At 49.2% G+C, this 27,733-nt stretch overlaps 3 protein-coding genes across 16 annotated transcripts; 1 reads left to right on the top strand and 2 right to left on the bottom strand.

Annotated features, from left to right (window-relative positions):
• Window position 1: 1 nt before the first annotated feature.
• Window positions 2-13,091, bottom strand: GBA2 (glucosylceramidase beta 2). Of its 14 annotated transcripts, none has more exons than XM_520565.9 (18): window positions 12,788-13,091; window positions 11,453-12,034; window positions 7,721-7,812; window positions 7,403-7,518; window positions 4,779-4,997; window positions 3,932-4,171; window positions 3,633-3,735; window positions 3,316-3,469; window positions 3,105-3,230; window positions 2,765-2,937; window positions 2,452-2,556; window positions 2,138-2,245; window positions 1,888-2,039; window positions 1,662-1,768; window positions 1,368-1,510; window positions 1,173-1,288; window positions 884-1,075; window positions 2-583 (listed from the first exon to the last, which is right to left on the bottom strand). In XM_520565.9, the coding sequence occupies exons 2-18, from the start codon at window positions 11,809-11,811 to the stop codon at window positions 305-307; spliced, it is 2,784 nt and encodes a 927-aa protein (XP_520565.1). In that variant the 5' UTR covers window positions 11,812-12,034; window positions 12,788-13,091; the 3' UTR covers window positions 2-304. The 14 variants fall into 14 exon arrangements, with proteins under 14 accessions (XP_520565.1, XP_063644677.1, XP_016816325.1 ...); XM_063788607.1 differs by having other exon boundaries at window positions 12,818-13,035; XM_016960836.3 differs by lacking the exon at window positions 12,788-13,091 and adding an exon at window positions 6,383-6,433 and having other exon boundaries at window positions 2,138-2,287; window positions 3,932-4,166; window positions 11,453-12,114.
• RGP1 (RGP1 homolog, RAB6A GEF complex partner 1) lies at window positions 12,851-21,054 on the top strand. Its single transcript, XM_016960840.4, has 8 exons — window positions 12,851-12,978; window positions 13,350-13,486; window positions 13,765-13,848; window positions 13,947-14,096; window positions 14,373-14,519; window positions 14,734-14,861; window positions 15,063-15,252; window positions 15,757-21,054. Exons 1-8 carry the CDS (start codon window positions 12,863-12,865, stop codon window positions 15,978-15,980), a joined length of 1,176 nt encoding a protein of 391 aa, XP_016816329.1. The 5' UTR covers window positions 12,851-12,862; the 3' UTR covers window positions 15,981-21,054.
• Window positions 16,206-17,235, bottom strand: MSMP (microseminoprotein, prostate associated). Its single transcript, XM_001168039.7, has 3 exons — window positions 17,106-17,235; window positions 16,766-16,874; window positions 16,206-16,386 (listed from the first exon to the last, which is right to left on the bottom strand). The coding sequence occupies exons 1-3, from the start codon at window positions 17,233-17,235 to the stop codon at window positions 16,206-16,208; spliced, it is 420 nt and encodes a 139-aa protein (XP_001168039.1).
• Window positions 21,055-27,733: the final 6,679 nt, after the last annotated feature.

Here is a 27,733-nt window from a genome sequence, read left to right as displayed (position 1 = left end):
ATGGCTTTCTGGGTCTTTTATTTGTACCCATGTGTCTGTCACACCATGAATGTACCTGGGGAAATCAACTGACCTCCCTGAACATTTCACGCAGTCAGGGAACAGGTGAGGAAAGAAATAAATAAGTGATTCTAATGCTGCCTAGGTCACCCTCAACCCCCATTTACTGGCACAATTGGGTGGAGAGAAGGGAAGGGGTATGATTGTCCTGATGGCTCAGGGTTGCAGGAGGTTCAGAGGGGAAGGAGGAAAGGCCAGGCTGGAGGCTGGGCTGTTAGCACTTCCCTCCCACAGTTCAGACGGCTCACTCTGGGCTCAGGTTTGCCATGGCTTCCTTTGGTCCAAACATAGGCCCTGTCCTTAGTCCTGTGCCCTGTTCGACTTTTGGCCAGGAGGCCTTTTTGTGCTGCTGCTGTTGCAGGGCTAGCTGCATGGCCCATATGCTCAGTGGCCGCATGTAGGCCAGTGAGCGGAACACTCGCTGCTGGCAGTATGCCTCTGGGGTCTGGAAGGCCAGACCCAGGCGCTCCCACACGGTACGGTAGCAGCCTTCAGCTGTCTGGAAGCCCTCCCAAGTCAGGCCCTGTTGGGAGAGATGACAGTCATACATACTAACTTGGCACCCTCTGAAGAGCCACTTCCACTGGATAGATGGAGGCAGTAGAGTCTTTGCCTTCAAGGAGCTCCCAGCAAGTGGAGGAGATAACTATGACCCACAGACAGAAGCCTGAAGGCAGGAGCTGGAATGCATACCAGGGAAAAACGGGAGGCTTTATAGACGGACAAGATGGCATTGGGTTATGCCTTGAAGAAATTTGGTGGTTGAGGAAGTTTTCTGGGCCAGGATACAGATGGTGGAGAGATGGGAAAAGGAGTGCATTACCTCTTGGATCATGGTAGCTGCCAGCCCGTAGACCACACCCACCCAGACTTCATCAGACTGCACACTGGATTTATCAGGGACACCATGGGGCTGCATCCCATTCACAGCCCCCATGGCCCCTCCTGCAAAGGCCTGGACGTTCAGCTCAAAGATAGTTTGGAGAGCACGGACCACATGTTGGGTAGGAAACACCTGGAGGGGCAAGGGCAGGAACATGGTCTCATATGCTTACTTCCCACCTCCAGGGAAAACCCATTTTTCTCTCTGGCTGCTCCTCCTCCTCTCTCACCTCAGTGTCTCCTTCTCCTAGGCCACAGGCCTTCAGGAACCACTGTCCAGCACACTGGTCAGACATAACACTACGAGACTGAGGCCGAGAGCTGCTGTCATAGTTGTAATAGCGGCCTGGAGTTGAGGAAGAGAAAAATAAGGCTCCTGGTGTCCTCTCAGCTGCCTTAAGACTACTTAGGCTCCCCGAACTCACCATTCCACAGCAGTCTCTCATAGGCTTCTTGGCCCCGGCTGAGGATGGAAGAAAACTTATCCTGGATGTCCTGTGCCCCACACAGAGCAGCCATCTGGACCATCACAGCCACAGCTGCCAGCCACAGCCCTCCACAGTAAGCACTGATCAGGGACATGGGTTTGGGGGTCAGACTGGCAGCTCCAGCTGCTCCCATGCAGTGTAATAGACAATGAGTCATTCTTTCTTGAGCCCTACAATCCCTTGTTGCCCAGTTTCCTACCTCAGGCCTCCTGGAAACCCCTACCCGCTAACCTGGGGCCTGTGGTCACCCATCCATCATAGGTCTGGTCTGCATAGCCTCCATTTTCAATGAGTCCATCATGGTCCTTGTCAAACTTCATTTCAGATTCCATCACAGCCTAGAGAGGGACCAAGATGTTGAAGACCTAGGTACCGAGGAAAGGCAACAACCAGCTAGGCTCTTCCCAGACACCAACCATACCCCTGGCACACTGGCCACTGCATGTGTATCCCTTACTAGACACACAGGCCACATGTCCTTCAGGAAGTTTTGATCACCCGTGAGGTAATAGTCCCGATAAACCTGCAGCACAAACTTCAGGTTCAGGTCCTTCCAATCAGCAGTATCGTGGATTAAATATGCATTGACGCGGAGCCATGGTTCATCATCTGTGGGAGAGGAGGGGACTTGGGTCACTTGCATTGGTGGATAGGGTAGAGGGTGCAAAAGTTGAGGGAGGGAAGCTGACCTTGGGGTGGACTTTTACCTGGGTCCCCAATATCATGGGGGATGACATTCCTCCTTTTCACAGGTGCCATCACCCCACTCATCAGGTACCGTCGCCGTGTCAGGTCCTCCCTGAGAGTGGCCAGAGCTGGGGGAGCAGACACAGAAGGGAGGCAGGGAATGGGCATACCTGAGGAGGGGCACACAGCTATGTGTGTGACTGCAGTGGGGAACCAGTAAGCAGCATGCAGATACGTATGAAGGGAAGGGAAAGAAGAGACAATCTGAGGGACCACAGAAGTTCGGGGGTATGGGGAGCCAAGAGGGCAGAAGCGGCACAAAAGGGATCCTCACCCATGTCATACTGTAGGCTGAGCTCAAGTTTGGGCCAGAGCATGATGAGGGCAAAGGAAGCATAAAAGTGGACATCATATGTGTTGTACATGCGGTACTCCTGGCCTGGAGGAATGAATGAGACACACTGTTGCCAGAATTCCTGCTTCCCCTTCAAACCCCTCTGTAGCTTGTCCTCTAGATTTAGAGGTGGGGCATTGTTACTAGTCCACACCCAACACCCCCTCATCCTAACCAATACCCTGCAGTAGGCAAATCCATCATCCTGACTTGGGGATGGCCTGCCATATCCCAGCCCACCAGCATCCTGTACCCTCAAGGTAGCCAAATCGACCGTAGTCCCGTAGGGTGGGGCGGAGGTGACACATGTTTCTGCCCAGCTCCTCTGGTAGGGAGTCCTCAAGAACTTCCAGCCACACTGTGCCTCCATCAGCCAGGAAGTATAGTTCATTGAACAGCGCAGATTTGTACCAGGCAGGCAGTGATCTGGGAAGCGAGGAGGAGGAAATGGTTTAAGGAACATGTACCTCCCAAGATGGAAAGGATTTGGGGGTTCAGCAAGTTTACTGACTTTGGTGGGTGGAGAGTAAATCGAGGAGTCCCATTTGGAGTGAGTGCCCAGGAGAAAGGCAAGAAATGGGCCCCACTGGCACCTGTCATCCAATACCGGGCTCTGCCAAGCTGAGATCCTCTCTTCCCACTCTGTGTATCGGCACAGTGCATAGTGGCTGAGGGCAGGTGCTGCATCTCCATCCTGGCCAAAGAACCTTGTATACCGCCTGGGGTGGGAAGGGGAAGGATGAACACAAGCCCCAGGTCAGAGCCCCAGCACTCTGGATCCTTACACTTTCTTGGTCCCCTCACCTGTAGTGGACTTGGCCTTTAGCTCCAAACATGATCCTGGGCATGTCCCAAGCCAGTGAAAACTCCAGGCGGCACTGGCCTCGAGGTCGCAACTTGCTGGAAACACACACAGCTCCAGCAATGCCTACTCCTTTATGCGTAGGGGTGCTTTGGCCTGAGAGAAACACAAGAGAATTCAGGACAGGAGCCCCTTCAGCCCCAGGGATAGGGATCCCTAACATGGAAACAAGGTCTACTTATTACCAGGCCTCCCACCCCTGGTCCCAAGACAGGGACAACCTCTCTTCCCACCATCTCCCAGTCAGACCCCCCATCACCAGTGGGAGAGTCCAGCTGTCCATCCTGAAGTAGATCCTGCCACACCTGCTGCCCCGTGCTGTCAGGGTCAAAGGCTGTGATGTGGGTTACCGTGGTAGCTGCCTGTGAAGGGGTCAGGGACTGTGAGGGCAGGCTCCACGAGTACACTGAGTCCCGGCTAGCTCCCCAGCTCCTCTTACTTACTCTTAACCTCCCAGGCCCAGGGGCTTACAGGAGTATGATGAGGGTGGATGAAGAGACCATGCTGGGGTGGAGGTGGGGTTCAGGGGCTAAGGTATAGGGCAGGCTCTTTCCTTACCGTGACTCGTGCAGCCACAGCCATCGTGTAGGGGTTTGGAAGGGTTGGATGATGCAGGAGCAGCCCCCGGACAGTTTCCCCGCTACGCTCCAGACAGAAGGGCTCATTCCACAAACCCCCTGGGGCATCGTCTCCACCACCCAGTCCATTCCGCATGGAGAACATGATGGACACATCTAGAGCTTCGTCCCCTTCATTTTCCACATCCCACACAAAGACTCCTACAGGCAGGCTGCTGTCCTGGGGGCAGAAGATTAGACTCAGACGGTCCCAGTAGAGCCCCTCCTGACCCCACTCTGCTAGGATCAGTCCTGGGCACACAGAGGACCTGACTCAAATACTCCCCAGTGTACTCTTCTTTTGTCCACTTGCATCTCCCCATATTCCCAGGCAAGCTGCCTACCAGGGAATATAGAAGACCAGAACCAGTTGGGCGGTGGTTCTGGGAAGCCAGTGTGATGTTCATGGCTCCAACCTCCCTTTCACAGGCCATGCAGTTTCTTTTTTTTTTTTTTTGGGGGGGTGCGGTGGCGCGATCTCGGCTCACTGCAAGCTCCGCCTCCCGGGTTCATACCATTATCCTGCCTCAGCCTCCCGAGTAGCTGGGACTACAGGTGCCTGCCACAACGCCCAGCTAATTTTTTTTTTGTATTTTTAGTAGATATGGGGTTTCACGTGTTAGCCAGGATGGTCTCGATCTCCTGATCTCGTGATCCGCCTGCCTCGGCCTCCCAAAGTGTTGGGATTACAGGCGTGAGCTACCGCGCCTGGCAGGCCATGCAGTTTCTAGCAGAGGCAGGTCCTGGGGAAGGGAGGGCAATGGAAGATACAGATGTGGGGGCCTCACCTGGTAGTCATGGGGCAAGATGGGTGTGATCTGACGGCAGGTGAGGGTGACATTCTGGCCAGGAAGCTGATAGACAGTCCAGGCTCGGGGATAGAGGGCATGGTAGAAAGCAAAGTACCCACACAGGCCCCAGTTCCAGCTGCGGAGGACACTTGGGCGCTCCAGGGACAGGACTTGCTGGTACACAGTCTGCCCTTCCCGACGCAGGCACACTGTGAACTTAAGAGAGCAGATAGGCTGGAACGGGGTAAACCACAGGCACCACAGACTAAGTCTTCCCTCTCCTCAAATCAGCTCCTCCCCTTTCAGAGCCTGCAACTGTTACCACTGCACCATCAGCTTCAAGTCATCCCCCAGGCTCAGTGAATCACCAAGTCCTGCTACCTCCCCATCCATCTATCTCCCAAGCTTTCTCTCCCTTCTCCACTACGGTGGTGTTAGCACCTCACTTAAGCCCAATCTCCTGCTTTTTCTGTGGCCCTTTTCATCTGGGTAGCAGAGTGATCTTTCTCACAGGCAAATCAAGATATGTCAGTCCTTGGTTAGGATGTTTCAGTGACTCCTCATGGCCCTCAGGCTAAAGTCTCAACTCTTGCCTGGCTTTCAAGGCCCTTCTTGAGCTGGCCTCTCCCTGCCCATCAGACTCATCACCTGTTCAAGCACCTATAGTCTGTTCATATAAAAACACTCACTGTTCCTTGAGCACACTACATTCTCTCCTCCATGCCTGTGCTCATGCTTGTTCGCTATCTGGTGAAACCTCTCATCCTTCAAAGCCTAGGTCAAAAGCCATCTCTTCCTCCTCTACTTCTTCCAGCAGTGAGTCATTATGTGTGCCCCCCTCCCCTTCTATTCTAGCATTTGGTGTATTATGTTATAATGTATTGACTGACCATTCTGTGTCCCTGACTGCTGTATGGATTCTTCTGAGGGTAGGGACATTTTTCAATTCACTGATGCACCCTTCTTCAGAGTTGGCATGTATGTGGAGGGAATGAGCGAAATCTGCAGCACCGTCCCTTTTTCCACAGTATACTATCCACCCCTCTCCTTTTAGCACTGATGTGGTCTCACAGTCTCCATTTCCCCTAAGTCTTATTTTCTCAAAAAAAGTTTTAGCTCTTGGAGGGTAGGAGCTATGAGGGATTAATATCCCTTTCCCTGGTTCAAACTATGTCAAATATTTTTATTGTATACAGTCGGCTCTCCATATCTGTGAGTTCCACATCAGTGGATTCAACCAACCAAATCTAAAATATGTGGAAAAAAAGTTGCGTCTGTACCAAATATGTACACACTTTATTTACTGTACGGCACAACAAGGGTTTATGTAACAATGTATGAGGTATTATAAGTAATCTACAGATGATTTAAAGTATATAGGAGGATGTGCAATGGTTATTTGCAAATACTATAAGCCATTTCAAATCAAAGACTTGAGCATCCTCGGATAGCAGGTCCTGGGCCCAACCCCCCATGGATACTGAGGGACAACTGTATAAAATAATTTTTCATTTTGTTGGAATGGTACATAATGGTTAAGACCACAAGCTCTTCACCCCAGAAAGAAATGGTTCTGAATCCCAACCTTTCCATTTACCAACCTTGTGACCTTGCGCATGTTACTAAACCTCTCTGGATCTTAGTGTCCTCATCTGCAAAATGAGCATAATAGTGGTACTTCCCTTGTAGGATTGTTTTTAATATTAAACAGTATACAAAGAGCCTAGCACAGTGTCTAGCACATGTTAAGCATGCAATAATTACTTTAATTGTAGAGTCACAATTCTGGAAGCCATTCCCCTCAGGATACCTAAGGGATGAGGCAGAGAGGGATCTTGGGACATGGGCAGGGCTGGTAAACGTGAACCAGGAAGGGCATTGTCATTAATTGGACTAAAGATTTGCTAGTCATTTCTCCTTTGAAGATGAGGCTGAATGCTGGAGCTAAGAAAGAGGAACTTCCTAGACAACTCTAAAGGGGCAGTCAACTAGAGAGAGATGATGAAAGGCAGGACACATACTTCTGGCAATTTAAGGCCCAGATGTGATGCAGGAGCAAAAGGAAAAAAGTGAAGCTTCAGAAGAGGGAAGAAGGCTAGAGATCTAAGCCGGGAGAGAAGGAGCTTTTTAGACCCTAAGCCAAGAGACCTCCAGGGGAGTGATCAGCAGAGGAGCTGAACTTTGGTGAAGGTTCCTCAATCAGGGTGAGGAACCTTGTACTACGTGTCTTTTTTTCCCATGAGTTTATAGACTTTGGGTTTTCTTTTCCCTTCCAGTCCTACAAAATGTTCTTTCAGGCAGGTTAAGTGATTTGGGAATTCTCTGCATTCTCTGTGGTTGGGGGCTGCCTCAGCTAGTTGGGTTGGGGCGGTGAGGTAGACAGGAGGCATTTACTAGAGAAATGCCAGATCTGTTTACTCTTTCAAGGAATGTGTGCTTGTGTGTGTCTTATTCCTACAGTATATCCTAGCTCAGGGCTGGGCACACAGGAAGCATCCCGAGAGTACTTATTAGATTGAATCTTATTCACATCTAACTGCTACCTTCTACACTAGCCAAGAGGTCCTTCCTTCTTGGCCTGGGGAGGTATTGTCCTGGCCTCTCCACCTCCTGGCTCTTACTTGGTCAGCGATGACTGTCCGGTGCTGATACATTCCAGGGTTAAGCTGCCAACGACAGAACTGGCCTCTCCAGCCACGGGTAATAGTGCCTCCCCCGATGCCACCCAAGGGACAACCTAGAGAAATCAGGGTGGTTAGTGGGGTATTGGGAGAGGAAAATAAGCCCATTTCTAACTTTCTAGACTATAAAGCCTGGTTCCTCTGAAAACCTAGGGGATGGAACAGTGCAATTTGCATAAGCTGGAAGTCTCTTCCTAACTGTGGTAGACCTGGAGGCTAGGCCTTCTCTGAGCAGAGCAGAGATGGGGTGGGGCTCACCATAAATCTGTCTTAGGGGTACAGAATTGATCATGTCGATGAAAGGTGTCTTCTTTTCCACCTGGGTTTTCCGGTACCACCACTGCAGGTACCTGAGGAGCAAGAGGCAATGTGAGTGGAAGGGGGCAGGTGGGCAGCTGTTCACAGGCTGAGTCACCTGCCTCTCTCTGTGACCTCCCATTAAATGTCCCAAGGACATCTGCTTTCAAACCTTTCTTCCTCTTGATTTCTATACAGTTCAAGGTCCCTTCATCTTCCCAGTCACCCCAGCTGAAGTGAAGGAGTGGCTTTGTTTCTCTCCTTTGTTCTCCTCAGAAGGGGCTTTCTGATCTCTCCTTACCTCTCTAGCACCACCACCACTGCTTTACTTCCAACATCAGGAGCTTCTGTCTGACGTGCTGAAAGGACCATTTATGGTTTCCTGGCCTACAGCCTCCGCCCCCAATCCCCTACCTCCAAAACAGGCATAGGCTGCTGGGAATAACTTTCTTATCTTTATTTTTATTATTTATTTTTTTTTTTTTGAGACAGAGTTTCGTTCCTTGTTGTCCAGGCTGGAGTGCAGTGGCTCGGTCTTGGCTCACTGCAAACTCCGCCTCCCAAGTTCAAGAAATTCTTCTGCCTCAGCCTCCCAAGTAGCTGGGATTACAGGTGCCCGCCACCATGCCTGGCACATTTTTTTGGTATTTTTAGTAGAGATGGGGTTTCACCATGTTAGCCAGGCTGGTCTTGAACTCCTGACCTCAGGTGATCCGCCCGCCTCGGCCTCCCAAAGTGCTGGGATTAGAGGCGTGAGCTACCGCTTCTGGCCTTTCTTCTTTTTAAAATGATCATTTTTCTTTCTAATTATGAAAGGTGAAAGGGGGAAAAAATCACCTCACCAATAGACAATCAGTGTTTATATTTATTTCTGGACATTTCCTCTCAAGCCTTTTTTTTTTTTTTTTTTAATTCAACATTTAAACGGTGAAGCTTTCTGATTTTGCTCTTGGTAAAGCCTTCAAAAAATCCCAACATTTTCCTGGGCTTGGTACAGCCCTATATCCAAGAGGCAAATGATTGAGGCTGTTTTCAATAGGCAAACGATTCTGTTTTCAAGGCTCTGACATCTGTCCCAGCCTATCTTCTAATCTTATTTCCTACAAATTCTCCTTCCAGATGGGTCCTCACTAAGTAGCCCCCGCCCTGCCAGACTCTTTCCCATTTCCACTCTCCTGCCTACTGCCACATTATGCCTACTGTTTAGTCACACCACTTCTAACCAAACAATTGGGTAAGTAACCCCTAAGTCCCAGTTTCCTCATCTACAAAATGGGGATACCACCTGCTCTAGCTATCTAATGAAATGGTTGAAAGATCAAATGACATAATAGATAAGAAAGCCATAAAGTACAGGTATGATTATTACTCATATATACAAACTGTTATCTCAATTCCTAATCAGACATTGCCTTGTTATTTCAATGTTCCTCATGTGAGGCTGACATATTTTTAAGTTCCTTGGGAAAAGGGACAATGACAAAGACTAGCTGAATATTACCCTCAGGTCCAAGCACAGGGTAGGACATATGGTCTGCAGTCAATGCATATTTGCCAATTTTACAGATGAATGAACATACAAATGATGGGGCACAAGAGAGATAACAGACTGGAGCAGAGGAGAAGAAATGTGATTAAAGAATAGGGACAGCGGCCAGGCGCGGTGGCTCACACCTGTAATCCCAGCACTTTGAGAGGCCGAGGTGAGCGGATCACCTGAGGTCAGGAGTTCAAGACCAGCCTGGCCAATGTGGTGAAACCCCGTCTCTACTAAAAATACAAAAACATTAGCCAGCTGTGGTGGCGGGCACCTGCAATCCCAGCTACTCAGGAGGCTGAGGCAGGAGAATCGCTTGAACCCAGGAGACGGAGGTTGCACTGAGCTGAGATCGCACCATTGTACTCCAGCCTGGGTGACAAGAGCAAGACTGTCTCAAAAAATAATAATAATAATAAAATAAAAAGGGACAGCACATTCTAGGGGTGGAAGGAAGAGGGAAGACAAAGGATGGGATGACAGGAAGGCAGAGAATCCTCTCTGCCAGCTTAGAGAAAACCGGACTTTGAAACTAGAGGCCAGAAAGGACTGGTAGAGGGAGGGTGCGGCCGAGGATTAGGGCAACCAGGGAGAGTAACTGCAATCTATGAGGACAGACAGAACAAAGGACTATCTGGCATGGAACAAGCACTCAATAAATATTTATTGAATGAGTGGACTCTGGCTGGAAGGGAGAACAATTGAAATTGAGTTCTTACGAAGGTAAGACCCAGAGAATTCTGTCTTGCTAGAGCTCCTGGTCAGAGTGCCCACAGTTCAGCTCCATCTTAGGAGCTCTCTTACTCCCTTAATATGGTAGCTGGCCATTCCTGACCTATTTGGCCTTCTCCACAATTTCAACCTCAACTCAAGAGTTATCACTTAGAATTCTTGTCTCACCTGTTCTTTCTCCTCATAGGAACTCATCCTATTCCAAAAGCCTTGTATCAGTACCCCCCACTCTATCCTGGAATGGGGAGCCAGGGTCCAGGGGGTTGAGCACAGCTTCAGGCCTCTATGACTCAGTTCATATTTAAGGGCTAAGAGGCTAGGATGCCCATCTTTTCTTGATCTCATTGTTCCTACCACATGCAACCCAGTGTACTTCTCTATGTGCACTAGATCCTATTTTGATGCAAAAACTTTTGGGGTCAAACTTGGACTGAATTGATTCCAGAAGCAGCCTGGAGGGATGATTCTTCTCTGCTACAGGCTACCCACAGGCACCAACAAAGCCAGATGTGCAGGCAGCATCAGGCCCTTCCCACTCCCCAGGGCTAGGGTTAGATAACTGATCTCCCCATCACAGCCCCACAGCACTGACTGGGGAAATGAAGGGTCTCCTACTCTAGAAACTGTAAGGGCAGGGTTTCCCAAGCTTTATGCCTCCCTCCACAGTTCTGTGTGTATTGTGTAGACTGAGTCAGGATGACCTCAGGGTGATGCTTTCTGTCCTCACATCCACCTGTTCCTGTTAATGGGTCTGGCTCCTCATCACTAGTCTTTGAACTCAGTGGGGATCTAGATGGGTTCTACATCTATGGCAGTGCCTCTCTGATAAATGACTTAATATCAAGAGCTCTCTATCCCAGAACAGAATGACAGCACCTTCTCATCACTTCAGAGGTGAGGGCAGGGAGGCTCTTCTTACCTACTCCCTGGAGCTAAAGCTTGAAGAAAGAAGCAGTAGTGTTGGGACTCTAACAGTGTGTCTAATGAGGTACAGAGAATGCCCCAGCTGCTTGTGGGAAATAAGGGGTTGAGACCCCCCCACCCCCAAATAAAACAACATTGTGTTAGTATCACAGCAGCCAGATTATCCTTTCCTACCTTGCCACAAAGTATAGCTAATCCCAAAGGGAAGTCATTGGAAACCAGTATGTGAGAAGAGCCTGAATGGGAAAGGCTGGCTGCATGACCAAATGTTCCTACCCTTTCCTTCTGAAAAGACAAAACACTGGGAGGGAAGGGTGTTGCAAAGAGATGTGACCTGGTCTCACGGTCCAAAACCACAGGCCTAAAATATGCCAGGGATAGGGACCGCTTCACTCAGACAAGAAGCCCAACTGCTTTCTTGCCCTTTCCCACCTCTGCTAGAAGTTTTGAGCTGGAACAAAGTGAAGCCAAAGGCATTCTAGGCAATGGGGTCTACTCACCTCAAGCCCATGCCTATATGCTTTATCATGTTGCTTAGGGAGACGTTGTTAGCTTGAAAGGGTTTCCTCTTCTCTGTAAACTCATGAGCCAGACAGATGCGCCAGCCAAAGGGAGGCACCTGGTAGCCCATAGCTTTACCCTCATAGGAAACCATCAGCTGCCCAGAGTCCTCCGGATTGCAGCAGTCCGTCTCTTTTTGGGGTCGGCTGTCTTCGGGACTCTTACAGTCTGTAACCTGCACATCCTTGGTGCCGCCAGTCTCTTCAGGGCAATAAACTTGTGGATCCTCTTTGGCACAGCTTATCTGCTCCGAGGCTGGGACGCCGGTTCCCATGTTCCCTGGATCCTGGGTCCCCATGACCTCGATGGCGCCAAGTCCCGAGCCCTCGGATACTAAGTATCTCGCCAGCCTATTCCAGATGCGGGCGCCGGTGGTTGTTAGGTATCGTCCCGGAGGGCCGGGCGTTGGGGAAAGCTTAAATGAGCTGGTGTTTCAGTGGAGCCGGGGAGCTCTTGCTTCAGTGGGGGCGGCGACAGCAAAGAAGCCGCCTTGGGCTCTCCTTCGGTTGTCTCTGTAGGTCCTGGACGGGAAGGGTCGGGCCTCGTCGTCATTGAGCCGACGATTAGCTCGCCCGGCCAAAGGGCGACTGGGCCCGCAGAGAGGGGAGGAGCCGCGGGGCCAGCCCACCAGGCACCGCCCCGGGACGGGCCCGTAAGGCACCGCCCCCGGGACCTCGGCCCGGCCCCTGGGCCACGGCACCGGGTCCCCCAGGATTGGGCGCCAGGTCCCGCCGGCCGGCTCCGGGGCAGCGCCCGCGCCCAGGTGCCAGCCCGTGGGAAGGTGACCCTGGGCGCCGGGATGACCCGAGCCCTTTCCGGTCTGGCCTGCCGGGCGCTTCCGGCCGGAAGGGACTCCGCGGAGGGTGGGGGACCGAAGGGAAGTCCCGCCTCTACCGCCCAGCGGACGCCGCCGCCGCCGCCGCCGCCGCGCACCTAGCCAGGTCCCTGAGGGGCGGGCAGATGAGGCCTAGGGGTGCCGATCCCTAGTGTCGACTATGCGAGGTGACTAGCGGCCGTGATCTTGGGCTGGGACGTGGAACTTTGAGGAAAGGGGGAGCGGAGGCCAGTTTGGGAACTCCGCGGGGGTGCCCAGGGAGAAGAACCCGTCGCACAGGGGCTGGGGTCTAGGGCCCAGAGCGACGTCCTCCCCCTGGGCAGTACTGAGTCTTCAGTCGCCTCCCTCCCACCCGCCTACCCCTCCTATATCCAGGAACTCCCTCGGGCACCACGGTGCTGACCACCCCTGTCCTCAGCCCTCAGCCCTAGGTGCTCACCGCAACGCCCCTCCCTGTCAAGGTGCTGACCTCCGCCCCGCCTTGTTTCCTTCTAGATCTGATTCCGGAGCTGCCATGATTGAAGTGGTAGCAGAGCTCAGCCGGGGTCCTGTATTTTTGGCTGGGGAGGCGCTGGAGTGTGTAGTGACCGTCACCAACCCCCTTCCCCCCACGGCCACTTCTGCATCCAGGTGGGGATGCTGGCACTGAAGGTGGTGGCCCTTCTGGGAAGAAGCCAGATTATCTCTGGGGCTGAGGCAGAGCTCAGGTTGTCCTGTAACGACACCACCTCCTCTTGCTCACTGTGCTGTCATTGTAGGAGAGGGCTCTTTAACAGAAGATGTGGATGACATAGCTGTACGCTTTCCTTCCCCTCCCCCGTTCCCCTTTTTACGCACAGTCTGCTACTCTTTATTTAATGGTTTCTCTTTGGGATTCTGGATTTCCTGATCACTAGGACAGCCATCTAACCTTGTTGGTTAAGATGGTGTGATAGGGAGCTTGGGAAAGCATTTGTGAGGTCAGGAACTACCTCTGATGCCTCCTTTTCCTTTTCCCACAGTGAGGCCCTGGCCTGGGCCAGTGCCCAAATCCACTGCCAGTTCCATGCCAGTGAGAGTCGAGTAGCACTGCCTCCTCCTGACTCTAGTCAGCCAGATGTCCAGCCCGACAGCCAGACTGTCTTTCTGCCACACCGAGGTTAGAGAGGGGCATTTGCCTGGGGGAGGGGGGGTGCGGAGGGTGTGTGTGGAGGCGTTGTCACCCATGGGTGAAGTTGTTAATTGTTCTTGTTCTTATAGTCCCTGTCATGCTGGGGATGTTGGGGAGCATGACTATTGCTTTAGGGGTAGAAGACTATTCCCATTTCACAGCAGGGAAGGAGGGCCTGGCAGCCTTTCACTATCTCCACTTGCCATGCTAGTCTTGTTCAGTACTGGACAATGGGTCATTAAATTAGTCATTTTTACCTTTTTCAGGTGAGAGGGGCCAGTGTATCCTTTCTACTCCACCAAAAATTCTATTCTGTGACCTGAGGCTTGATCCTGGAGAGTCCAAATCATGTGAGTGATTGTCCCCGTCCCTGAATTGCCTTCTAAGTCTCCTGGAGGGAGGACTCCTCTGGTGCCTCTGGCTGCCCTGACAACTACTTCCCAACCAGACTCCTACAGTGAAGTGCTGCCCATAGAGGGACCACCTTCCTTTCGGGGTCAGTCAGTCAAGTACGTCTACAAACTGACCATTGGCTGCCAGCGTGTCAACTCCCCTATCACTTTACTCAGAGTCCCTCTGAGGGTTCTTGTGCTGACTGGTAAGCAAGGGCTCCTGGAGGGAAGGGCTGGGGAAGGGCGATGCCAAAGCAGAAATTGTCTTAGAGGGCTTGCAAGAGGGACTGCAGGGAAACTTCCTGGTCTCAGTGACAGTGCTAGGGAGTTGGGAAGGGAGGGAGGGTTCTGGAGATAGAGATGTAAACCTCAGCCCTGGCACCCCTTACCTTTAGCCATCTCATGTTAGAATCTAAAACCCTAACCTCTATTCTCATCTCTGTTCCCTCTCAGCGTTACCTCTCCACTCATTCTTTCTCTAGGCCTTCAGGATGTCCGGTTTCCCCAGGATGAGGCTGTAGCCCCATCCAGTCCATTCTTGGAGGAGGATGAAGGTGGGAAGAAAGATTCATGGCTAGCTGAGCTGGCTGGGGAACGCCTAATGGCTGCCACATCCTGCCGCAGCCTCCGTGAGAATTCTTTCAGAATTGTCCTACCCCATCCTTCCCCTCATTGTTTTCCCATCTCAGAGACAGTCTCCTAACCACCACACACTTCTGTGGATCCACTGATACCTCACACCTCCAATTGTAAAGAAAAGCCCCATCTTTTGGCCTGTGGTGCCCAGTCCTAGACGTTATCCAGTATGTAGACTCCAGGCTTATAGTGTCCTATTCTCCCCAGATCTATACAATATCAGTGATGGCCGAGGGAAAGTTGGGACGTTTGGCATCTTCAAATCTGTGTACAGACTTGGCGAGGACGTGGTGGGGACCTTAAACTTAGGGGAAGGAACCGTAGCTTGTTTGCAGGTAAGAAGGGAGCAGAGCTTCTTACCTGCTGGGGTGCTGGGGTTGAAGGGCTAGGGTGGAAGGCCTGTATAAAGAGGGGTGGCATGTAGAAGGGGATAGTGGGGTCATCCAGGGTCCCTTTGTAAAACAGCTTGAGGTTGGGCTGTCCTCTCACCTACAGACAGCACTTCCTGTTAGCACACACCTGTCTCTTGCTCCCAGTTTTCAGTCAGCTTACAGACCGAGGAGCGTGTACAGCCTGAGTACCAGCGGCGACGTGGGGCAGGGGGTGTCCCCTCTGTGTCACATGTGACTCACGCCCGACACCAGGAATCCTGCCTACATACAACTAGAACCAGCTTCTCCCTCCCAATCCCTCTCAGCTCCACCCCAGGCTTCTGTACAGCCATTGGTGAGACCCTCACTGTTACTGGAGAAGGGAGAGGGGGACAGTAAAATGCTGTGCTAAGGGAGGGTGTAATGGATCCTGATTCCTTATACACACTCCCAGACATACCCACGTCTAGCCTCTGACCCGGAACAGTTTCTCAGACCTTCAACCTCTTCCTGTTTCTTAGATGCACTGACCCCTAAACTCCTAACAGCTTGATAGAACTCCTTCCCCACGCCTACCTACTGGGACCCTGTGATACACTGATTTTTGATTACTTCATGCTACCTAGACTTGACTGCCTCACTCTTGGGTTATTAGGTACTTAATACTGCTATCTTCAGCTCACATTTGTCGTAGTACCCATTGCTTCAGAAAAACCCTTAATCACAGCTCCCTGTCCTGTGACTTTTCCCTGTCTTCCTGAACACAGATTTTTTTTTCTCATTCACTAACTATATCCTGTCGTTGGCTTTTACTCCTGCTAGCTTCTGATGCTTCTACCTTAATCTTTTTCTTCCATAGTGTCCTTGAAGTGGAGATTGCATTTTGAATTTGTAACGTCCCGAGAACCAGGATTGGTACTCCTACCCCCTGTGGAACAGCCCGAACCTACCACCTGGACAGGACCTGAGCAAGTACCTGTAGACACCTTCAGCTGGGACCTCCCCATCAAGGTGCTGCCTACTAGCCCCACCCTGGCCTCGTATGCTGCCCCAGGCCCCAGCACCAGCACCATAACCATCTGAAACTGGCCCACCCTGGTGCTAGTTCCTTCCGGATACTGAGAACTCAGCACCTGGACTCTAATGGGACCCACTTTTTCCACCTGGGGTCCAATGTCGTGGACAGTGAGAGTCGGGCTTTCAGCTATAGCATTAATTTATTTGTTCAGAATACATTGGCAGCTGCTAGTGGTTTCCCTGGAAGTGGCAGCAGCAGTGAGCAGTCAGCAGATGGATGATCAGTTGAGTTTAGCTGGAGTGGGGAGCAGGAGCCCCAGGAACAGGGGTGTTGGCTGAGCCCCATTCTGGGTCAGGCCCTCCCCCTTTGCAGGGCAGCCGAGGGTCAGATTTTTGCACCAAGGAGAACTGGCAGGTTCCTGCCTCCTGACGTACCTCACACCCAGCCGGGAAGTCGATGGGATGCTGGGACCTGGGGAACCAAGGATGGGGGAAGGAGTCAGCACAGTGAAAGGCTGCCTTTATCCCTGCCCACATGTTCCCTCTCTCACAGTTTTCCCCCTACAGAGCCCCTTTCAGTGGCCCCTTGGTCCTCCTAACTAAGCTGTCACCTACCATATGTGGGCCTTTTTGTTTTATAACAGGAGTATTTTCTCTTCAGGTCCACCCCAACCTCCCCTGATTTATAGCCTGAAGCCTTATCTTTCACACTAGTGTTGGTCCCTTCAGGTTTGGCCCATCTTGTATTGCTCTTCTGTTCACTCTTACATCACAGCAATCTAGTCACTCCCTGGTCATCCCTCAGTCACTCATATCAGAGTCATTCTCTCTGGCCATCTTTGGTCACTCACGTGTCACAGCAGCCCACGCCAACAGGATGCAGACAGGTGCAATGGAAACAGTCGTTGCGGAGCCAAGACTCGCCCAGGGTGAAATATTTCCCCTCATAGTGACAGGGGGCTAGGGAAGAACGGGAAATGTTAGTAGGTGTAGGAGTGCTGATGAGAGGCAGAGGCTCTTCTGGTCTGGGGTGGAGACAGTAAGTACGCACTATCCCCGTATTTAGTTTGTCTTTCCTGTTTCACAGCTGGAGGGAGCCTGGGTATTTTGACACGGGATCATCTGTAAGGCCCCATCCTCCCTGTGCCCTCTCTGCTGCTCCTCCATTCCTAACGCTTCACCCCACTTTACCTTGAGCTTGGAAGTAGCACTTGCTGTAGACTCCTGGGTGCTGGAGGAGTAGAGACATCACCAAGCAGATGATCCCCCAGCCTCCTAGGATCCCCTTGGCCTGTCCAGCCCAGAGCATCCTTAGGGCCATTGCTGCTGCACAGCCCTCTCAGACCCTTCTTGGCCTCTGCTCAGCTACTCTGGTCTTGACTCCTTGACTTTGCTTTGCGTTGCTCCTTGAGTCTTAGTTTCTCTCTTTCTCCCCTGGGCTCCTGTCTCACACTATCTCCCTGCCCTCTGCTCTCACAGGCTGGGGATGTTTATAAAGTGAGGACCCTGGCCCCCTGCTGAGTAGAGCTGGAAAAGTTGTAACTCTGTTTCCTGAGGTGAGGGCATGAAAACAAGAGGTCTAGCTTTAACAAGCTGTGAGAGCTGATTCATGCCCCGGCACAGCTAGAGGGAGGGAGGTGGCCATGGAGGGGGCACTGGACTGGGCACTTCCCCAGCAAGGAGGCAGGAGGGGTGAGGGCCCCCAGGTGGTCCCCAGATCTCTTCCCTGACCTGGAGAGAAGGAAGCATTCCACCTTCCCCCTTTCTCCCCCACTGCCACCACCAGGGGTGTTTATGCTGGGATCCCTGCCTGGACCGGAGGGAGGCATTTCCTGGGGATGGTTAATCCTGTGCCCCAGCCAAACCCAGGAGCTGCAGTAGGGTGCGACGGCCAGAGGCTCCAGGAGAGTGAGCAGGCACCTGGAGTGGAGACTGTGTTTCCCTCAGATCCTAGGGCAGGGTTTCCCTAATGTATCCAAGAAATAGGGCTGCCCCTCAGAGATGGTGGGGAGGGTCTCTTTTCCTCAGGCATTCCAGAGGTGAACTGTCCATTGCTTATCACCTTCAAACATACAGTAGATGTGGGATCACCCCACATCTGGGGATGGTTCTTTCCCCTTTCAAAGAGGAGCATCTCTAAGTGCCCTGATGGGATGAATCACTCCAGGTTCACAGAGGTGTCCTCTCTTTCCTCCCATATATAATGGAGTGAGGTTTTTAGGAATTTATCATTTGGCATCCTCTGAGTTTCCCACAGGTTCTGAAGGAGCCCAGGATGGATTATTGAGAGCATGGGCTGTAGAGACAGTCTTCTTGGATTCAGATCCTGACTCCACTTAGCTATGTAACCTGGTCAGATTACTTCACCTCTCTGAGCCTGTTTCCTCATCTATAAATTGGGGATAGTAATGCCAACTCATTGGGCTGTTGTGAGGATTACTCAGATAATGCGTGCAGTGCTCTTATCACCATCTCTGGTGCGTAAGCGTCAGGAAATAGCAGTTGCTGTGATTGGGGCTAAAGCTCTGAGGCAAAATGGGCGACATTATTTTCTTTGAATGACATTAAGCAGTTTGTGCATAGCTGAGGGCTTCTATTGGGGATGGCTGTCTCCTGGCATAGACCTCTGCACCTTTCACACTCATACTCCTTGTCAGCAGTCCCCAACCTTTTTGGTACCAGGGACCGGTTTTGTGGAAAACAATTTTTTCCACCAGTGGATGGAGGGGGATAGCAGTGGGGAGATGATTTTGGGATGAAACTGTTCCATCTCAGATCATCAGGCATTAGATTCTCATAAGGAGTGTGCAATCTAGATCCCTTGCATGCGGAGTTCACAGTGGGGTTTGCACTCCTGTGAGAATCTAATGCCTCTGCTGATCTGCCAGGAGGAGGAGCTCAGGTGGTAATGCTCACTCGCCTGCCGCCCACCTCCTGCTTTGTGCTCCCGCTTCCTAACAGGCCACAGACTGGTACTGGCCTGTGGCCTGGGGGATGGAGACCCCTAATCCATGTCACCTTTCCCACCTCTTTCAAAAACAGGTACCTCCAGGAACATTTTGGTTTTGGCCCTTGTATTGACTTCCGAATGTCTAGTTTGAGAAACTGTTCCCGATAAGCCTTCTTCCCCCAGATCTGCACCCTCGCCTCTACCCTAGGACAAGATGTCCTTTTCTCATCATCCTGCCAGGCTAACTTTAAGTCTCCTGCTTTTTCTCACTTGGATTCGGATCCATTTCTTCCTATTTCCGCTCATGTGAACTCTCCAGTTCTCCTTTCTCACCACTCTCCTGCTAGCCATCTCTTTGGCACTAAAGGCCCTGGTCAAATTGGATTTCTTTCATTTTTCCACACTTCAAAGACCCATGTTCTAGGTATTCTCCATAGGGATAGTCTCTTTGGCATTTATTTGGTTTTCCTACGTTTTCAGTCCCATTTACTCCAAGACTCACTCCCTGCCACCTAGTGCATCAGATACAGCTATTTCTGGCTGACTTTTCAAGGGGGACCACCCTGCCTGTCATCTCTTCACTGTTCAGAAATGACTGTGTCAGTGCACCTCAAACTCCCTTGCTGTCGTTTTCCAAGGAGACAGCTAAGGTGGATGGAGATGCAGAATGGACCTCACGTTCGCCCTAGTCAGGACTGATACCCTTTCCGTTTCAGAGGATTGCCAAGAAAAAACTCACAGTTGAGGCAGGGTGCTCTGAGGTTGGCTGCGGTGTGGGAGGCACGGCCTGAGCCTGCTCTCTGGGCTGAAGCAGGTGGATTCGAAGGCCTGTCTAGCATGAGGGCCCAAAGGTCTTGTCAGTGGCTAGTAGCTCTGCCGCCTTTCCCAGAGAGGGGGTCCAGGGGACATCCTGGAAGGCTGGGCCCTGGGCCACCTTCTGCTCTTGCAAGCTAGAGCCAGCCCAATAGGGGGCGGATGTGAGTGGGGAGCTGGGGCGCATGAAGGTGGGGGTGATGCCGAAGGGGAAGGGATCGCCAGTGGGGATTGGTGCGTGTGCGGAAACGGGGACAGAAGTGAAGGTTCATCGCCTATAACGAAGATGAGGTAGGCATATAGGGGCTTCTGGAAAGCTAGAGGCTGGGCTGAGCCAGGAGTCCTCTCCCAGAAGTTGGGGGGCGGTGCAGAGGTGTGGGTCGAGCCCGCATGCGTGCCTGCTGGGGAGGGGGTGAGTGGTGAGGACCAGGCCCGCTGGGTCCTGGGGGCGCGGTGGCTGGCGCGCAGGTCCCGGAGGGGGCGGCTGGCGGCGCGCACTACACGTTTGGGGACAAGGAAAACATCCGCCGGAGGCCCAGCCGGGCGGCGCTCCAGCCTCGGGGCAGGTGCGCGGAGAGGAAGTGAGAGTATTCCGGCCCCCCCACCCCAACCCCGGCCGCTGGCCCTCCGGTGAGTCACAGCCGACCCCCGCCGCCGGAGGGAGAGGGGAGCTGCGGGCCAGAGCCCTGGAGGGTCTGGAGGAGCCAGGAGGGTTTCTGGGAGCAGAGGGTCACTTAGTGGGCTTCTGTCGTGGTGTCGCTACGGGCGCGAAACGGACACCGAACACAGTCTGACTGAATGGAGGCAGGTGGGGAGGGATCCCCTGGGAGAACTTGGCAGGCCGAGAGCAGACCCCAGGGCAAGGAGGGGCCCCCGAGGGGGAAACCGGGAGTCGGGCAGGTGGCGAAACCCAGAAAGGGAAGGAGAGCCGGATTGATTGGGGTGAGAGAGGAAGGAAGCGCGCCAAGTTAGGCCTGGGAGAACTGAGGGACCTGAGGAGGGAGGAGGGAGACCAACATAGGGTGGGAAGGCGGAAATGGCCAAACCCCAGGCATCAGGTCTGTCCAGAGGCTGACGTAGACAGTGAAGGGTAGGTTTTAGGAGTAGGGGGAGTTATGATTATTTGGTTACATTTTGGGATTATTTGGTCTCACAGGTAGAAGGGAGCCTGCTGGTCTCTGTGTAACGGATGGCTTAAAAGCAAGGTTGTCTGCGTCTTGGATTACTGTCTGCCATTCAGCCTTTGCCAAAAAATTTGGCACTGATCTGCACATTTTTATAGTCATTTAAAATTGTATGACTCTGTCAAATGATTTAAGTAATTTTGGTGGATTTTTTAAAATAAAAAAATAAAAATAGAAAAGTTGCACAATCTAATTCAATATTTGACTTAAAACCAAAAGTGAGGCTCTCAGATTGGTAATATGGTATTCAGCCTTTTTCTTGTTTGGCTTTTGTGCCATTTTCCCCTCACTGACTTGATTGAATTCTTTGTGGCTGATGCCTCAGTTTTTCTGGATCAGTAGTGCTGCACTTCCACTTTTCCTCTCCCTCATTTTACTGTCTTTATTTTTAGCCTTTTTTCTATGTAGCCCTCTAACCTGCCCTTTATATTTTGAACCAAATAAAACATTTCTTGGAATGGGAGCCTTGGACTACAGTATACAGACAAACAACTCACAATTTTAGCATATGAGGCTACTATCTTCTGTGGATGTGTATGTAATTATACAGTTTCTGTATTTATCCTGTGGCTGATAGAAAAAGTTAAAGCTGTTTAATTCACCATAGTATTTCTACAACACAGCAATTTATTAGTCTGACTTCTCTTCTAAAATCAACACTAAAATGGTATTTTGTACTTGTCTCAGAGACGAATTCTGCCATGATCCTTATGATCTGTGTTATGTTGGGCCAAAGGTGATTACTTTATAAATTATAAAGATCCCTAAACTCTGCATTGCCTTTGGTCCCAAACAAGCAAATCTGGGTCAATTAATGAAAAAAAGAAAAGAAAAGAAAAGAAAAGAAAATGTCTTACTTTGGGCCCTGTTGCACTCTCCCGTGCTGTTTTAGCCCCAGCCCTACTCTATTCCCAGTGGCCTTTGCCTTCATTCCTTCTTTGCTCTGCTGGGCATCTTGAGAGGAAAACTTCACACCGACTTCCTCTACTATAAATTCTCTCCCTCCTCTCAACTCTACACTTCTCTTTGCCAACATACCCCACTACTGCTTCACTGATTTTTTTTTTAAAGCCCACAGTCCTTTCTGGCTCTTTCCCACCTTTAACACTCTTATGTTGAAATCTTCCGTTTTTCCTCCTTTCTCTTTAGTAAGACCTCAGGTTTTTAAAAAAGCTAGGCTTGATTGTTTATTCTGCATGGTCCACTTCTGCCTTCCTTCCTCTTCTATTACCCTTTTCTTATTCTAGACTGTTTTTAAACGCAGTTATGCTTGCTTTCACCAAAGCCTTAACCTTTCCTGTGATTAGAAAAAGATGCTTATGTTTCCATTACTTTTCCTACAAGAAAACGCATTCTCAAATTCATATCCACTTCAAACTCTCCCAACGTTTTGCATCCAGAAGCATAAAGTGGCCATTATTGTGAAGTCCACTGAGTGACCATTTAAGCTTGGTGTTATGCCACACACTGTATAGTGAATTTCATAATCCTGGTGCCAGATTTCTAAATTATTACAGACAATAGATGATGGACTGGGCACAGTGGCTCACACCTGTAATCCCAACATTTGGGGAGGCCGAGGCAGGCAGATTGCTTGAGACCAGGAGTTTGAGACCAGCCTGGCCAACATGGTGAAACCCTGTCTCTAAAAATACAAAAATTAGCTGGGTGTGGTGGCGCGTTCCTGTAATCCCAGCTACTCTGGAGGCTGGGATGGGAGAATCACTGGAATCTGGGAGGCTGAGGCTCCAGTGAGCCGAGATTGCATCACTGCACTGCACTCCAGCCTGGGTGACAGAGGGAGACCCTGTCTCCAAAAAAAAAAAAAAAAAAAAGAATTCTTTGCTATGAAACTGAAATTGCTTCTCCACTTTCCCTTCCCTCTCATGATCTCTCCTCACTAAAACCAAGGTGCATTTTTCTGGACCCACCTATCTTGTGGGTGATTAGGAGTAGAGGATTGTAAATACTTAAAATTTTTTTCCTTTCTGATATAATTCTTGATCTCCTTCTAGAAGTCCTGTCGTCTTTGCTGGAGAATTTTTATTTAAGCATCCTTTTGTAGAAGAATCTCTAATGTCCTTTTTTCATCCAGATCTACACTTGACGAATCCTAAAGCTATTTCTACACAGTTCCTTTATTCATTTTTCCTTTTTTTTTTTTCATTTTTTGTGCCTGTTATTTTTCATGGGTTTATCATCTCTTTACAAATGGGCTGCGTCCACTGAGGGGCAGCATTGATTTCCCGCTGCTGTCACTCAGCGCCTCAGCCTCCTTTGATCCCTTTTTTGGTTCACCCTTGTTGCCCATACTTACTTTCCTTTATTGTCGGTTCTAATCTTCTCCTTTTCTATCTCTTTAATGAAATTCACCATTTTAAAAAAGATTTCTGGGGTCTCAAAAGTTTTTCAGGGGATCTCGCATAAGTCTCTGCATTGTGACCTAAACTGTGTAGCGCTGATTTCCAATGGATTGGAGCTGATGGGCGGGGTGGGGGGCCATTGTTGGGAGAGCAGAATATCCTCATGAATAGAGGTTCTCAGTGACACTGTTAACATTTTGGAGGATAATCCTTTGTTGTGGGGGGCTGTCCTGTGCATTGTAGGATGCTTAGCATCTGCTCAGTAGATGCCAATGATATTATCTCAGATGTGACAACCAAAATGTCTCCAAATCCTGCCAAATGTTCCTGGAAGACAAAATATACCCTCTACCCCAGTGTATAGAATTACTGTACTAGAATATCAGCTTTTTGAAATTGATTAAATGGTTATACTTTCTCTTCCCAACTGCTGATTTGTAGCTGGAATTTTAAAAGTGTGGTCTTTGACTTACTTGGTAGGTGGTAGCTTCTTAAAATTGCAGGTTCCTGAGCTTATCCTAGACCTACTGAATCAGAAACGCTGAAGGTAGAACCCAGAGATCTGATTTTTACAAGACACTACCTTCCCACCCCCAACCAGGTAATTCTTCTGCCCTAGGCTTGACCCTCCTGTGGCATAACTGCTGCATTATCTACATTTTTTTCCCCTGCAAGTCTTCCTGGTGTTCCAGCTTTGCTTCCGCTTTTGGTCCCATGATGCCAACACAAATAAGGAGGCCTCAGGTTACCAAGACAACTGGAGCACAGGAAACTGTATGGGCTCAGTACTCCCACAGGCATCATGGACTGTGATTATGCTGGCTTGCTTTCTCCTTAGGGACTCAGCCATACTTCCTTTTCCCCATCCCCAAAACTACCCAGACTGGCAGATACTGAGGCCCAAGCCACAGATCCTGATTTCACAGACCTGGTAGTAGATTTATGGGGTGGGTAGGATAAGGAATGATGAATGAAGCTTTCTTTCTAGCATTGATATTTCATGTCATTTTGGTGATAATTGAATCTGTAATCATGAGAACTACATTTCCCTGGGAGTTGGTTGTTAGATGCAAGCTTTGGAATCAGGATGCTTCTCTTTATTTATTATGTTATTTATGCCTGCTTCACTGGACCTTGAGTCTTAGATGTTTTTGCATCCCTAGCTAAATGTCTTTACAATTTGCTTTGGGCCAAAAAGTTTGGCAATCTACTTCTAGTACACTGGAAGCAGCTAATGTTCAGTAAGAAAAGAATATTTTTAGGGCCAGGTGCAGTGGCTCATGCCTGTAATCCCAGCACTTTGGGAACATGAGGCAGATGGAGTGCTTGAGTCCAGGAGTTCAAGACCTGCCTGGGTAACATGACAAAACCCTGTCTCTACAAAAAAGAATACAGAAATTAACCAGGTGTGGTGGTGCACTCCCGTAGTCTCGGCTACTTGGGAGGCTCAGGTGAGAGAATCACTTGAGCCTGGGAGGTCGATGCTGCAGTGAGCCATGATTGTGCCACTGCACTTCAGCTTGGGTGACAGAGCAAGACCCTGTCTCAAACAAACAAACAAACAAACAAACAAAAAACCCCAAAAAAACAAAAACAACCAAATAATGAATTTGGGTTCTGTTTACACTTAGTTATCAAAGCTAGTCATTTTTTAAAGGAGGATCATCTGGCTTGATTAAATTAAGTTTCTTTAAAGCCACAAATAAATGAAAACCTACTTGCACTTAGATGCTTAAAAATACTGACTCTGGCTGGGTGTGGTGGCTCACACCTGTAATCCCAGCACTTTGGGAGGCCGAGGCAGGCAGATCACTTGAGGTCAGGAGTTCGAGACCAGCCTGGTCAACGTGGTAAAACCCCCCATCTCTACCAAAAATACAAAAAATTAACCAGGCATGTTGGCACCTGCCTGTCATCCCAGCTAAGGCAGGAGAATCACTTGAACCTGAGGCAGAGGTTGCAGTGAGCCGAGATCAGTGTGAGATTCTGTTGAAAAAAAAATTCAAATTGATCCAAAACAGGAGCAGGCTGCCTCCATGGTATATTCATGTCATGCCAGAGCAAGAGCAAGGGAGAATACAAGGAAATAAGGCAGACATGATAGCTCTCCTCAGACAATTGAAGGACTGTCATGATGAAGGAGCAATTAGATTTACTGGTTTAGTTCCAGAAGATAGATTAAGAACTTTTATTTAGTGATGGAGGACAAATTTTGGCTTGATAAGGAACTTTTGACTCATTTGAGGACCCCAAAGTGGAATGAACTGAATTGTTAGGCAGTAAATTTTGGCCATATTGTTCATATAGAGGTTAGATGACCATTTGCACAAGGGTTGGATGAGGTTTTAGACATTAAATTGGGTTCAACCTGCAAGGAGAAGCAGGCAGATTTAGGAAAAGTCAATTCGCCCTTTTTCCGTCATGTGATTCTGTGGCACTGTTAAATTCATTATTATTTTTCTAGGCACCTCTGTCAATTTTACCCCCTCAAGTAATTGATAATAGAGTTGATAGTAAAGTCTTTAGAGATTCTCAAACTTTGTTCCTCAGCCCTCTGGAGATTTCTGAAGGATGCCTCAGAAGTGGCTGAGAAGGGTGAAATGAAGGCTAGCTGGGGCTCTGAGCCCTTTTACCTATGCTTCAACCAGAACAATCTTGCTTTTATTTGTTTTACAAATTAAACGTACTGGCTTCCTTGAAGATTTTCTTTTTAACGGGAAAAAAAAAAAAACAGTTCTGCTGTTAAAAAAAAAAAAGTTAAAGGCTCTGATATTTCAAGGTGTTCCTTTTATTGACAGGGAAACTGAGATACGGAAGAAGTGTCTTGCCAGAGGTCACATAGCTAGTAAATTTCAGAGCTGGGATTCAAATCTAGCTCTTCTAGTTCAAATCTTTTGTTTCTTCCACTCTACAAGTCTGCCTTGTTAGAATTCAGTGAAAGCTTCTCTCCATTCTACTGGCCACCACTGTAATCCAGAATCTCATTTCTTCTAATTTACTATTCTGTATTAGCCACTTAACTAGTCTCCTTGCTGTCTAATTCTGTTCTATATTATATATACTGTTGCCATTTTATTCTTCTTGGAACATTGTTTTCATCCTGAGATTTCCCTGTTTAAGAACCTTCTCCCTATCTCTTAGAACTTTTCAGGCTAACCTTGTGTTAGCATTCTTTAGGATACTCATTGTTCAGCTGAATGAGAGCCTAAATCCATCCTATTATGAGTAATTAATGGGCTATATAATAGTGAGATTAACGGAGTCCCTCCCTATTCCTAGACTTCACCTTTGGCAGGATTTTCATGTGTACAGTTTTAATCAGGCATGACAAGAAGATACAAAAGAAACAGAAAATCACAGCCCATAAAAAGCAAGTTACATAATAATATGAATAATACAATCCTATTTATATCTCACATGCATGCATTTTTTAAAACAAGAATGAGATATATAGAAATTGCCTGGAAGAAAACACATCAGACTGGGCGCGATGGCTCACGCCTGTAATCCCAGCACTTTGAGAGGCCAAGGCAGGCAGATCACCTGAGGTCAGGAGTTCGAGACCAGCCTGGCCAACATGGCGAAACCCTGTCTCTACTAAAAATACAAAAATCAGCCGAGTGTGGTGGTGTATGCCTGTTATCCTAGCTGCTTGGGAGGCTGAGGCAGGAGAATCGCTTGAACCTGGGAGATGGAGATTGCAGTGAGTCAAGATCTTGCCACTGCACTCCAGTTTGGGCAACAGAGTGAGACTCCATCTCAAAAAAAAAAAAAAAAAAAAAGGAAAAGAAAAAAGAAAAAACTCATCAGACTGATGACAGACATTAACTCTGATAAGAGAGATTGAGAAAGGAGAGAGAGGAGGCGAGGAAGAGGGACTTCCTTTTTTTACTCAGGAGGCTGAGGTGGGAGGACGGCTTGAGGCTAGGAGGTTGAGGCTGTAGTGAGCCATGATCATGCCACCACACTCAGCCTGGGAGACAGAGTGAGACCCTGTCTTGAAAATAAAATAAAATAAAAAGAAGAAGAAGAAAAAAGAAGAAGTGAAGTGTTTTGTTTTCCCACAATGGAGATCTTTTGAAGCATTATCCTTTTGGGAAAAGGTTAATTTCAATTCTTAGCACTTGGTCTGATTTTTAAAAATTCGACTTAAGCTAATGATGAGAAGTGTGCATATTCACACTCTTTAACTCCTGTGGATTGGATAACAAATTAACCTCCATTTCCACTGGACAGAGAACTCATTCTTCTGGTATGTTTCAGAAGACTAATGGAGCAAGGATAACCTTATATTACCAATGGGCTGCTTAATCTCTATAATGATTTGTTGGCCAGCTACTATTGATAACAAAAAATACTTTTAAATAACTGTTTCAAAATACTTTTTTCAACTTTATTGAAATATAATTTATATACAGGAAGATGTACCCATTTAAAATGTACAATTCAGTGAGTTTTAGCAGATGTATATACCTGTGTAATCATCTTCCCAGTCAAGATGTAGAACAT

This window comes from Pan troglodytes, chromosome 11, assembly GCF_028858775.2.
Source record: "Pan troglodytes isolate AG18354 chromosome 11, NHGRI_mPanTro3-v2.0_pri, whole genome shotgun sequence".
NCBI lineage: Eukaryota > Metazoa > Chordata > Mammalia > Primates > Hominidae > Pan > Pan troglodytes.
Note: the sequence above shows the minus strand (reverse complement) of the source record. Positions and strands in the feature narration are given on the sequence as shown.

Bases quoted from the DNA above. Each gene is read 5' to 3' on its own strand.
- MSMP (XM_001168039.7), bottom strand. From the start codon at position 17,235: ATGGCCCTAAGGATGCTCTGGGCTGGACAGGCCAAGGGGATCCTAGGA. The intron at 16,875-17,105 runs GTAAAGTGGGGT...GTTCTTCCCTAG, and splicing joins GTGCTACTTCCAAGCTCAAG to CCCCCTGTCACTATGAGGGG. The intron at 16,387-16,765 runs GTGAGTGACCAA...TTGGTTCCCCAG, and splicing joins GGCGTGGGCTGCTGTGACAC to GTCCCAGCATCCCATCGACT.
- RGP1 (XM_016960840.4), top strand. From the start codon at position 12,863: ATGATTGAAGTGGTAGCAGAGCTCAGCCGGGGTCCTGTATTTTTGGCT. The intron at 13,487-13,764 runs GTTAGAGAGGGG...TACCTTTTTCAG, and splicing joins TGTCTTTCTGCCACACCGAG to GTGAGAGGGGCCAGTGTATC. The intron at 15,253-15,756 runs GTGAGACCCTCA...TTTCTTCCATAG, and splicing joins AGGCTTCTGTACAGCCATTG to TGTCCTTGAAGTGGAGATTG.
- GBA2 (XM_009456593.4), bottom strand. From the start codon at position 11,811: ATGGGGACCCAGGATCCAGGGAACATGGGAACCGGCGTCCCAGCCTCG. The intron at 3,470-3,632 runs GTGATGGGGGGT...TGTTTCTCTCAG, and splicing joins ACAGCTGGACTCTCCCACTG to GCCAAAGCACCCCTACGCAT. The intron at 2,288-2,451 runs GTGAGGATCCCT...GCCCCTCCTCAG, and splicing joins CAGCCTACAGTATGACATGG to GTATGCCCATTCCCTGCCTC.